Source organism: Neovison vison, chromosome 4, assembly GCF_020171115.1.
Source record: "Neovison vison isolate M4711 chromosome 4, ASM_NN_V1, whole genome shotgun sequence".
Lineage (NCBI taxonomy): Eukaryota > Metazoa > Chordata > Mammalia > Carnivora > Mustelidae > Neogale > Neogale vison.
This window is the reverse complement of record NC_058094.1, coordinates 194,177,120-194,189,284: the sequence shown is the minus strand read 5'-3', so window position 1 is coordinate 194,189,284 and position 12,165 is coordinate 194,177,120. Positions and strand designations below refer to the sequence as shown.

Sequence of the window (12,165 nt, the reverse complement as noted above, 5' to 3'; positions counted from 1 at the left end):
TTATGATTTTCAAATACCCAAATAGGAAATGTACTTTAACATAACCAGAAATGATAAGTGGTATTTGTTCTTGAATTCTTATATTTTATGAGTTCTTATTGTTGTTTTGTTAGGTACAAGTTATTACAGTTAGATAAGATTCAGAGAGACTTCCTGGTTAACAGGTAGAATGGCATCAGGGGTATGATTTGCTTTAAAATACTTCAACAACAAGAAGGGGGGGTGGAAGCAAACGGAGAACAAAGTTAGAATAAAGGGATAGGTGGAACTAGTGTGACATAATGTCATGACTGTGGATTCCCTGTGGTAGGTCTATAGGTTCTTGGTTGAACTTTTAGCAACTGGGTATATATAGTTAATGAGTTGCCTGCTTCACATGTTTTATGCACAGAGGCAAAAAAGCAATGAAGAAGAAGATTGGTTTCTTAGTCTAGTCTAGTCGATAGTTGCATGGATGTCTTGGTTCCATTCTGCCTATAATAATATTCTTGGGTTTATATAAACTGACAATAATATCCTTGATGATGGATTTGATAAAACTTGAGAGGAATGTTTTGCTAAGGTCTAGGACATTCAATATTTTATAATATGTGCATTGTAACATTACCTTTAAAGCATTAACTTTGACTCATATATAAAGCAAAATAGCAGCTTTTAGAAGATGAATCAAGATTCTGTGAGAGGAAGTACTTCTATGTTCAAGCAAAATTTTATGTCTTCACTAGGACCAGCTTCCCAGAAACTCTGAATTAGTATAGGTTCAACCTCTCAAAAATGAAGATGTGCAGCAGTTCTGTGAATGGCATATTACCTCTAACCATTCACTTGTTCGTTCATTCACTCATTGCACAAGTTACATAGGAGTATTTGTTGGTGAGACCTTACTGGAGATTCAAAGGTGAGTCTTGGAGCAAATGTCAGAGGGGATTCAGGATGCCTTGAGAGGAAGGGCCCTGCTTCTAACGTGGGAAGAAGGGAGGCGAGGGCAGTGAAATGGACAGAAAATGTTGAGATGAAAAGACTGGGTTTGTGGCCTTGGTCTTATATAAGTAACATGGGGAAAAAAGATCTGTCATTGGAAAGCAAAAGAGAGAATTAATTGGGGGCTGAAAGTGATTTACAGGAACAGGGTGAGTGGACGCTGAACGGAAGTGTGATAGGAAGCGAGTTAGTGCAGAATAATAGAATTGCTGTGTGTGGTGTGGCCTCTTCGAAGAGAGACATCTGAAAGGGGTAGTGAGTCCTGGCTCTCAAGTTCTACAGCTTTTGCCAGAGGTGCTCAGGAAGTAGGCGTCAGAAGCAGGGGTTGGGGTTTGGAGATTGAAACATCCCAGTTGGAAAAGAATGAAAAGATTAGGAATCTGGCATCATAATGAGTAGAATCAAAGAAATGACAACCGTAGCTTCCGATGGGTCTCTTTAGAGGCAGATGCGATCTAATAATAGCCTTTTCATTTTTTAAAGGAAATTAAAGAAGTGGTGTTTTGTTTTGTTTCTGAAAAATTCAGGTACTGGGAAAATTTTTCAAGAGCTTATAGAAGTCAGCTGTCAGAGACAATGGCTACTCAGCCCAAACAAGGAAAAATGTGTCTGAATTGTGTGCATTGTAGTACATTGTATCTATCGTACGTAACCCAGTTAAGAGAGTGGGAAAGATTTTTTAATTCTCTGAGCACTATGCTAGAATTTCTCATTTCATACATCATTTGCAACTTATTAGAGTGTGATCACATAAGTTCAGCATTGATATTTTCATCATAAATGAAGAGCATTTATGGTTTGTGAATGCTGAAAAATAGCTGGCAAAGAGCTCTTCTTTGAGTGTGATGTTACGAAGCTGACTCAAAATTGGAACCTCTCCAAAGCACAACAACAATGTAGAGAGAGAAGGTCTGGCCATACATGCAGGGAACACAACTCTGCTTGGGAACAAAAATAGATGAAGAAGGCGTTCAGAGCTCCTCCTTGGATTGTGGCAACATCAACTACTCGACGGCCTGGAGCATTTCCTGCTGTGTCTAGACGTGCTGGCTCACATCTCGCTGTGGGTGTCTGTCCATCCATGACCCACAGTGACCTTCCCTGGGGCCTCCTGTTTAAAGGCACTACTCCTCCCCATTCTCCCTCTTCTTTTCCGTCTTCTAATTCTTCCAGCAGGTGCATGAAAACTGGGGCCATTGTCACTTTGGAGTAAATCAGATTTTGTGGTTTGCTTCCCCTTTGGTCACACTTCTTTGTCACATATTAAAAAAAAAAAAAAAACCAACAGAGGCGCATGGGTGGCTCAGTGGATTAAAGCCTCTGCCTTCGGCTCAGGTCATGCTCCTAGGGTCCTGGGATTGAGCCACACATCAAGATCTCCGCTCCACAGGGAGCCTGCTTCCTCCTCTCTCTCTGTCTGCCTCTCTGCCTACTTGTGATCTCTATCTGTCAAATAAATAAATAAAATCTTATAAAAAATTGTTTAAAAAAAATAACAACAACAAATAAGTGCTTTAGAGATGTGGTGATGTCTTTCATCAGAGACATTTTAAGAAATTGGCCAGGAAGAAGATCTAAATTAAAACAGAAGAAGCCAAGAAATAACTTCATTCATGCTAAGAACACTGGGATAAAAGCCATCTACTCTTTTTCTCCATAGAATTTTAAGAGCTATACAATTCCATTTATTTTTCCAATTGCAAATTAATACCTGATTCTAATGATAAGTGGCTGGAAATTCAAGATGGCAGGAAACTGAACACTCAGTGGATTCAGAACTGGCTTTCTCTCTTTTAGCCCTCCCCACTTACTCAGGCTCCTTTTTTTTTTTCTTTTTTTTCAAAAGATTTTATTTATTTATTTGACAGATTGAGAGAGAGAGAGATCACAAGTAGGCAGAGAGACAAGTAGTGGGGGTTGGGGGGAGAGCAGGTTCCCCGCTGAGCAGAGAGCCTGATGTGGGCCTCGATCCCAGGACCCTGAGAGTGTGACCTGAGCCAAAGGCACAGGCTTAACCCACTGAGCCATCCAGGCGCCCCCTCCTGTCTCTTCTTACTTAGATTGTGCAATCTTGTAGAATGTGACCAGAAGGCCCTTTTACCCCTCTTCCTGTGTTATAAAAAAATGATCAGCTTGGTGGTCTTTTCACCAAGAAGCTGTCATCTCTCTCTTTCTTGCTCTGTGCTATGTTTGCTGCTTATATGAAATTCAGATTTCATTTTCCTAAGTTCCCCACTGAAGAAGTTATGGTCACACTGAGCAAGGACTTCTTCGGTGCCATTTCTGCTGTAAGATGGTTGAACACTGACAAAGGAATTGTGAATGATAGGGCCCTCATTAGCTCCTTTTCTGAACATAAGACTTGATCCCCTCATCATCTTCTTGTGTCCACTGGGGGGGTGTTGCTGTGGTTAAAGGAAACTTACAAACCTTTGTAAGATCATGCCGTTATTGTCTCATTTTTGTTGTCATCCTTCTACTCCAGTGGGCATGTGCCATCAGTGAGAGGGAGAACTCAAGCTGTTGAGGGCTTCCGGAGTGTTGATGGTGTTGTTTCATGTTACTCTTTGTGAATCAGAAGCACATTCTCAGACCTGTCCCTATGGGAGCGTCATTTGCAAAATCTGTCATGCTAAAAAAATGTGAATAAAAATTGGCAGACACATATACAGTGCCTTTTCCTCAGTATTTCTCTTTAAAGATTTTTGACGGAGAGTTAAACAGAGACTGTGTCTTCTTTTTATGTCCACTGAGCATGATTTCACACTGTTGCTGTTGAGTCATTGATGATCATTCACTGAGCAAACAATTACTGCTGTCCTTCTCAGAGCCAGGCACTGATCTGGGCAAGTGGGGACACATCAGTGAATAACCCAGGGGAAAAAAAAAATCCTGTACTTCCAGAATGTTGATTCTAATGCTACTGAATATACTCTTAAACTTTAAGTCAAGAAGTATTTTTGAAAGATAGTTTCTATACCATCTCATAGTATTTTAACCAATGTAGTGTTTCCATTTCACAAAAATACTTGCAGTGTCTAAAGCAATGCTTCCTAATCTTTTTAGTCCCTTTGGCTCCTTCTCCAACTTAGGAAGACTATAAACCTCTATGGAAAGTAATATACCAGTTCTCATTCACATTAATATTTGTATATCGGTTTAGATATTTTGTAGCTGCCTTGTTTAAAAAAAAAAAATCACTTGACCTTCAAAAGCCCAAGTGCATTTGTCATCTAGCTCATGAATACTATTTAATAAGGATTTAGATAGTTTTCAGTTTTTAAACTTGTAATGAATGCAAAGAATCTGTCAGTAAGTTGTTGAAAGGAAATTGGATTTTTTGCTTATTTTCTTTAAAATAAACATCTTTTTGAGATAATAAATGCATGAAAGATGTGTTGTACTTAGTGGTTTTATAGGGCTTGACTTACTTCCAGTTTTATTATTTATTCTGCTTTCATTTATGATTTCCTTGCAAGGAACTGCATGCTTCAATCCAGAGTATATTTAAGCTCAGGGTTGCTCTATTTTCAAGATTTCTTATTACAGATGCTTTCCCTAACAAAGAGACATTGTTAGAAAGGTCAGAATAATTACCGTGCATCGACTGGAGTGTTTCCTCCCTCGTGGTGTGTCAAATATACAATATTTATAATGATCAAATTATGTAAATTCACAGAAGAATAAGCATAAGATATTCTGCCTATATAGGCCTTCTTATTTTCATGGTTCCTGTTTCTGTTGACAAGATCCTATCATTGCCTACTTTTTTTTTTTTTTTACTTCTCTGAGAAAATGGTTTTCTATTGAAATTCTTAATGAGTTCTCTAGAGATGGTGCAGAAAAGTATTTCCCTGAGTTGCTCAAATGGTATAGCTATTTCTAAGGATTTGCTTGAATTCAACCTTGGGATTTCTGGAGTCTCAAGTCTTTTGAACTTATAGTCATTACTATTTTTCTTAAATCAGTCAATGCAGTCATTTTTTAAAATTCATCAGTCAGTGATGGATAGCACAGGCAATATGAAATGGCAGATGATATGTATATCACTTATTTATAATTTTAAAAAGCATGGAATTTCTTTTTTCATTGAGTTACACTATTCTAGGAAGAGTTTTGATTCAGATAGCTTTATTCTCTGAAAGAAAAAATAGCATGAAATGCTTTTCAGTCATCTTAAGTAGTAAGAATCAGCATGATGTTCAACATTCGCAATAGAGTTGACTATTAGTTTAAAAAATAATCTCCCCTTGTCTCATTCAACTGAAGAATCCTTTGCTGACAAAACCATCACATCAGTTGGTTGCTTAGTCTCTCACCGTCAAATGTTTTTAGGGTGAATCTGGGCATGGACATTACTATTAAAAACAGAAAACTCAAGACTCTGTCTTCTCTCTAGGTGAACTCCAGAAACCTTGGTAGCGACAATCACTCTCTTTCCATTTCCCTGTAATCGGAAAAAAGCTCATGACCCTAAGGTTGCTTTAGTTTTAAACTTAGAAAGCCCATTAATAGCTTTATTTAGGAAGTCTTGCTCGAAGAGTTACTTTCATTTATTGCCAAGGAGAAACTGTCCCTTGTCTGGTTATGTGGTTGGGAGAAGAACAGTGAAAAGTCTTTGGCCTGCATCTACGGGCGTGCATTGCCTGTTTTCTGGTATATGTGACTCTTATAAAAGACAGCCAGCAGTTCTAACTCAGTAGGGCCTGGATATTTAGGTCAAAACCGTGGTCCTTACACATAACTGGACTTTTACACATGCAGGGAGCTTTTAGATTCATCCTGACCTAATAAGTCAGGATGTCCAGGGGAGGGCCTGGGTTTTATACAGCTCCCAAGAGCATGTTGTGTGCACCTGTGTTAGGAGCCCCCGGAGGATAAGGCGGGCAAGTGTCTCTGTTTCCCACTGAGCATTCCTTTCATTTTTCCTCTGTGCCACGGTGAGCACTGAAGCCCTTGGTCCAGTGGCCAGCCCAGCCTCCACCCACCTCCCCAGAGTCTTGCCTGAACCGTGGTAGCATCAGCCCATGGGGGGCATTAGTCCACATTTAGAAAGTAGCTTGGGCCTTCCTGTTTTCAGTTGTCCTTTGCCACTTGTTCTAGGAAAGAACATGGTAACAGCCCCCTCAGACTGTTGGCAGCATCTTATACTGTTCATCAGTCAGAAAGCATGTGACAAAATGCAGAAGCAATGAAATAGAAGCATGAAATCACCTTATGTTTGCATTCTCTTGCCTTGTGGCTCGAGGCTCTGGGGTGAGCACAGCTGAGACACGCACTCATGGCTTCTCACTCGTCCCTTTGTCCTCTCGCTCACACTGTTTCCGCCTTGGCTCCTGGCGCACCTCCCTTTGCTTCTGCTCATCATAGAGTAGATATTGTTATCCTTACACATGGCAAAGTTAACTGTAAAACAAGTGACTTCGCATTTTCAAAGGCACTACATGGGCAGTTGTTGGTCAGATGGTTTCTTAAAGTGTGAGTGTAAAAGAACCAGACGGTACAGGGTTTTTCTGATTAGTTTACCAGAACAGGAGCATCTAAATGTTTTCTCTCTTCTGCTACTGTTACTCTTGGGGATCCTATATTTATTTTAATGATTTAACTGTTCGAGTGATTTTAGAAAAATTCTTTATAATTTTCTATAGATTGGTCAGTCTAGGCTACTAATCTTTCACATCGCATGTTTCAACCCAAGATATTCCCCACTCATATGGTTTTGGACAAAGTACAGCTTGTATAATTTTCACATTCCTGAGATCACCAGGCAGTTTTGCTTCTTACGAGTTGGGAACTATAGAGAGGTAAACATGAATCATACAGAGAAATAGAAAAATCTCCTTGGCGTTGGCCAGTCCTAACTTCAGGTGCATTGCTCTTTGAAGCCAACTGCTTATCCTAGGAACACCCTATGGGAGAGGCACTTGATAGGATGACTCAGAAGTCTGGGAGCACTCTCCCACATCTGACCTGCAGGCCTCCAAGACCCTAGGCAAGGCCTTTCCTACAGAAGGGCGACTGCTTCTCTGTGGCTGTGTTAGGCAGAGGGACAGGAAGAAGGAGCATCCTGTCCTGCTGAGAATGGGAACAGAAGCCATCAGAGGGCCCCACATCCCGACTGCACACCCCACATGATCTGACCACGGGTAAGAACTTTTCTATCCAGCTCTGCATGGAAATAACACTCTTCATTATCAGAGATCTTTTTGAGTACGTCGGAATGCGGTGGCACAACTGAGCAGGCACACAGATGTAAACTCCCTAAATACAGATACATTTGTGGCTGGCTTGATTTATTCATTCATTCTGTAAGTCAGTTAGTCATTTATTTTCAGTTTCATGCGTTTTCGTTATTATTTTTTATTTTATTGAAAATATTCACAATACAAACCCTCCATTCATATGACATGGTTAGTCTTACTCTGCTTTGTTCACAATAATCTGTTCTTTTACATACTGCTTAGTATTGTGGTTAAGACCTGAGATTCTGGATTCAGGCCCTGAATAATTGATTTCCTGGCTGCACCCTTGCTGATCATGCAAGTTTGGCCAATTTACCTAATACCTCCCAGCCCCAGATTCTTCATATGCAAAGTAGGGATGGAGGTGGTTCCTACCGCATCAGGCGGTTGTGAGAAGTAAGTGAGAAAATCCATGTGAAGTGTAAGTCATGGTACCCAGCACAGGGTAATATTTACTTGTACAGTTTTTCTCTTGGGCCCAGGATGGGGATGCTTGTTTACACTCTTATTTCATTATCTTGGTTTCCTTAAATCCTTGTTAGAAGAAGGCAAGTCATAGATAATAAATAATTATGGGGTTTTTTTTTAATGCTTTATTTCCAAAAAGAAAGAATCTGTCTTTGTTGATTTATAATATAAAATGATTTATAATGGCTTACACATGGAATTCAGGTGGGCACCAAATTTCTCTCGGAAGTTCCCTCTGGGAGAACATGGTAGTATATGGCAAAGTCAACTGAGGATTGTTTTTTTTCCTGGCTGGTAATATCAGCTCACATTTCTCAGTGTTTCTGGAGTTGTTTCTATTTACTTATTCCTTAGTGATGAAGGACACAGTATTTTCATTTGGAAATATATAATTTCACTGTAGATTTTTCCATCACTATATGTTTAATATAACAAAGATATAAAATGTATACGGGGACAAGGCTAGAAGCATGATCTAAAATATGGGGTGCCATGAAGTTAATTAGGTAACTCTCACATCTGGTGGGGAGGCGCCCTTGATTGAAATGTCTCTTTGGAGAATTTCATGTATTTCTCACCATAAAGTAAAGGACATTATGGGGAAGAGAGGGAAACTTAGGAATGCAAATAAATCTCCTCACTTATTGGGATTGTGTTGTATTTTTTTTCTAAAATATTATATCTGTTCAGTCTTTAATTAACCACTGAGGAAGTACCAGGTCATCGGCTAGCAGCTGGGGATGTAAAGGTTAATGATGATCACCCCATACTCTCGTTCTTGACAGTGTATTAGCAAGGAACACACACACCTGTTATGATTAGGAAAAAAATGTAAACGATGTAATTGAGATATTCACATCTTACCATGTCAAAAAGGACTCTTTTTAAGCTCACAAAAACCAACTGTGTTTTCTAATTGGAGAAGTCACCCTTTTCCTTAGAGTCTCAAAAATGCCTTTGTGCGTGGCCACAAAAGTTTGTGAGAGAATTGTAGAAGATGTACCAGAGTGCAATGTCAGTGATTTGTTCAGGTTTTCTCCCCCGGCCTTCAAGACATACGTTTTGGTATTGTCCAAACTTGGGGTGGGGATGGTGTGGCGGGATATTTATTTGTAATTCAAAGATTCTGAAATGTTTTCCTATAGGTCATCTTCTTACCTCTGAAACCATTTACTGGTTAAATAGGTCCTGTATTACCAAAGCTAAAGAGAACTTAATTTGAGATTGTTTGTGTTATAACTTGTCACTAAGTAAATAAGATTTTTTTTTAATTGGCCACAAAGATTTTTCTTTTCCCTTTTAATAGAAATCTGTTTTTTTTTTTTTAAAGATTTTATTTATTTATTTGACACACGGAGAGAGAGAGATCACAAGTAGGCAGAGAGACAGGCAGAGAGAAAGGGGGAAGGAAGCTGCCTGCTGAGCAGAGAGCCTGATGCGGGGCTTGATCCCAGGACTCTAAGACCATGACCTGAGCCGAAGGCAGAGGCTTAAACCACTGAGCCAACCAGGCACCCCAATAGAAGTCTGTTTTTTTTGTTTTTTTTTTTTTTAAATTGCACATGAGTTCTTTTTCCGTAGTACCCTTTGTCAGTCTATTTTTATCTTCCCTTAAGGCATGCTTAAGCGAGGGGATATGTCATTGGCTTAGTACATATTGATATTCTTTCTGAAACAGGATATGATATAGTATAATACTTGCATAATCAGGATTCTGTCTAGACTGGTGAAATTAAAATAGTGACAGAGCAAAAGGAATCTCCTTCTGAAATAGAATACTTTAGGAAACATGACTTTACCAGAATATTGATGAAGCTTGCAAATATGGAGTGGTATTTTATATCAGTATTAAAGTTAAGGTTTTCATATCTAGAATGCCTTGTTGACTTTTGTATATTATCTTATTGGTATTCATTATTTTAGACTGGCCTATCAGAAGATAAAGGTCAGTTTGTTGTAAACATTCCAGTAGGGATAAAGAGGAACCTCAGACATAAGTGCATCTCAACAATATATAAAAATATAAAGTAGCAGATGCTGTCTGTGGTACAGAAGAGGGGAAAATGGTCACATTGCCTGTGTTTGGGGCTAAAGTATAATCCATAAACATTCTTTGATGACTAAGAAGCAAAACCAAATTCCAGTCTTAAATCTCAGGAGAGTTGATTAACTAAAGCCAAATTCTTAAATCATTTTGGAGCTCTGCATTTGTTTAATAAAATAATTATATTTTCCTATTTATTTTTCTAGGTATGTTTCCTTGAACAAATTACCAAGGAACTATTTTAAGCCAGGGACTGCTTTGAAACCTGCTAAAATATATTTCTGCTGCTTTCATTCCAATGAGGCCAAGAAGGGTGTGGGGAGAGTGACCCTGTACTCTTAGGACCAGCCTTGACCAAATCAGTGGGTGTCCCAAACAGATGGACGGTTTCTCTCTTATCTCAATATTCTGGAATATTTGTTCTTTATTTCTATAAAGCAGAGAAAAGACTAACCTTATAGCATTCATTTGAAGTACAAAGGTTTTAAATAACACATGGGATAGAATCAATTCTCAGGTGTGCACCGGATCTGTGATCTTGGACAATATAATTTACTATTTCTCAGTTTCCCTGTCTATAAAATGGTTATAATAGTAGTTCTGTCTTTATAAGGGCATAATGAGGATTAAATGAATCAATTCCCATTAAGTCCTTAGCAGAGTGGCCATCAAATGGTGAATTCTTAACAAAAATAGTATTAGCTAGTATGATTATTTAAGTATCATTCATTTATCTGAAGATGAATTTTTACACATTTACTTCAAGTGTATCTTAAATTTGAAATAGTAGTGGATTTTCTTCTGCTGTGAAGAAAGCTCACAGTCCTCCTTGAAGTATAGTAAATGATGGTTGGATAATAAAAATTTAACTCTGCATCCTCTTGGATCTTTCACTCCCAGACTGGCCTTCAGAATTGTAGCATGTGGGAACATTAGCTTCACTTGAGAATTCTCGCAACAATTTGTATTCTCATGACTCAGACCTCATCAGCCACTGCTCTCTGGAAAAATACCCCCAAACCCCACAGATAATAGGTATGGGATGACCCCCCAGAAACGTACATTGGTTGCCCTTCCTCATATGAGAGGGCAGGAATAGGTATCATGTAAGAATAAAGAAAAACATGGTAAGCCAGGTAGTTGAATCTGTTACGTGTATCTATCTAGATTTAAATCACAAAAGAGAATAAAAATGTTCCAAAACAGTCATAAATTCATATCCATATGCTTCCTTAGAGATGTGGTTATGGCTCTTATTTCTTCTGCATGAGGCAAGGGAGATTTGCGTTGACAGATCCAGTATTTAAGGCAAGGGTGGAGTGGTGAATCAGCATGGTGAGTTGGTAGTCCGAGCCTCACTAATGCCCCACACTCTCTTTCCCTGCTTGGTCCTCAGCCTGAAGCAAATCTAACCTTGGCCACACTGTGTGCTAATACCCTGGTCCTGCATTCTGTAGGTGTTGGCTGTGTTCCCTCCCTGAGGTGGGCAGCCATTTGATTCTGTCATAGGCACGAGGATATTGAAATTCAGAAGCTCATGGTTGCTGGTACATTCATTTTTCTCTGGTTGATAGTCTTTCTATTTTACTTACTTATTTTTCTGTTTATTTGAATATAAATGGGCATATTTGAATATAAATGGGTAACATTACCTTGGACCTAAATGACATCCACAAATATATTGATTTGAATTAGTAGCTGGTCAATAGTATTTGTGTTTGTTTTTAATATGATGACCCTGTATTTTCATATGCAAGTTCTGTGGGGAATTTAAGGTCTCCTTTTTCTTCATGGACCAGTGCAAATTCAAGTTTCATTTCTTGGACCTTCTCTTGGTGCTTTAGATGATATATTTATAAGAGCATAAAATATTAAGCCTTCTGCTAGATGGTTACCACTCCTTGTATGATGTTCATTAAATACATGATACACAACATGAAAAACAATACTCTTAGGTACAAACACACAAAACATGGTAGGTCAGTTTTTTTCCTTTCCTGCACTTACTTAGTTCCACTTTTTGGAATAGTAAGAATGTGGTATCACTGATATAGAAACCTATTCTTTTAAAGGTTAATCTTTTTGTTTGCATAGATATTTATGTTTTCTGCTCTTGCTGATTTGCCAGTATTGTCAGAAGTGAAGTAAATGTTTATTGTCTTGGGTGTGCTTCTAATTTACAATAGCAGTTTTGACATCAGATGAAGGACCTAATATGTTTTGAGTTTACCTCTTAAGATGAAGAGTGATAAGTCCTTAGATATTAAATAATTTTCAGAATATTAAACTTTTTTTCTCTTGTAGTGAGAGATTTTTCCTGAGGCTGAATAGAAATGGACTTCCCAAAGCCCCAGATAAACCAGAACGACATTGCTCTCTCTTTGTGGTAGGTGGATCTTGTTTCTTCCCGGAGGTGGATTTTTCCAGCTG

General features: G+C 38.6%; 1 protein-coding gene across 4 annotated transcripts in view; it reads left to right on the top strand.

The window, feature by feature from the left end:
* The window catches only part of DOCK4 (dedicator of cytokinesis 4), a 430,453-nt gene that overhangs the window by 221,690 nt on the left and 196,598 nt on the right, over positions 1 to 12,165 (top strand). For all 4 annotated transcript variants that reach the window (XM_044246395.1, XM_044246396.1, XM_044246394.1 and 1 more), the window contains exon 9: positions 12,040 to 12,121. In XM_044246395.1, the coding sequence (XP_044102330.1) occupies positions 12,040 to 12,121 (82 nt within the window). The remainder of the gene's footprint in view (positions 1 to 12,039; positions 12,122 to 12,165) is intronic.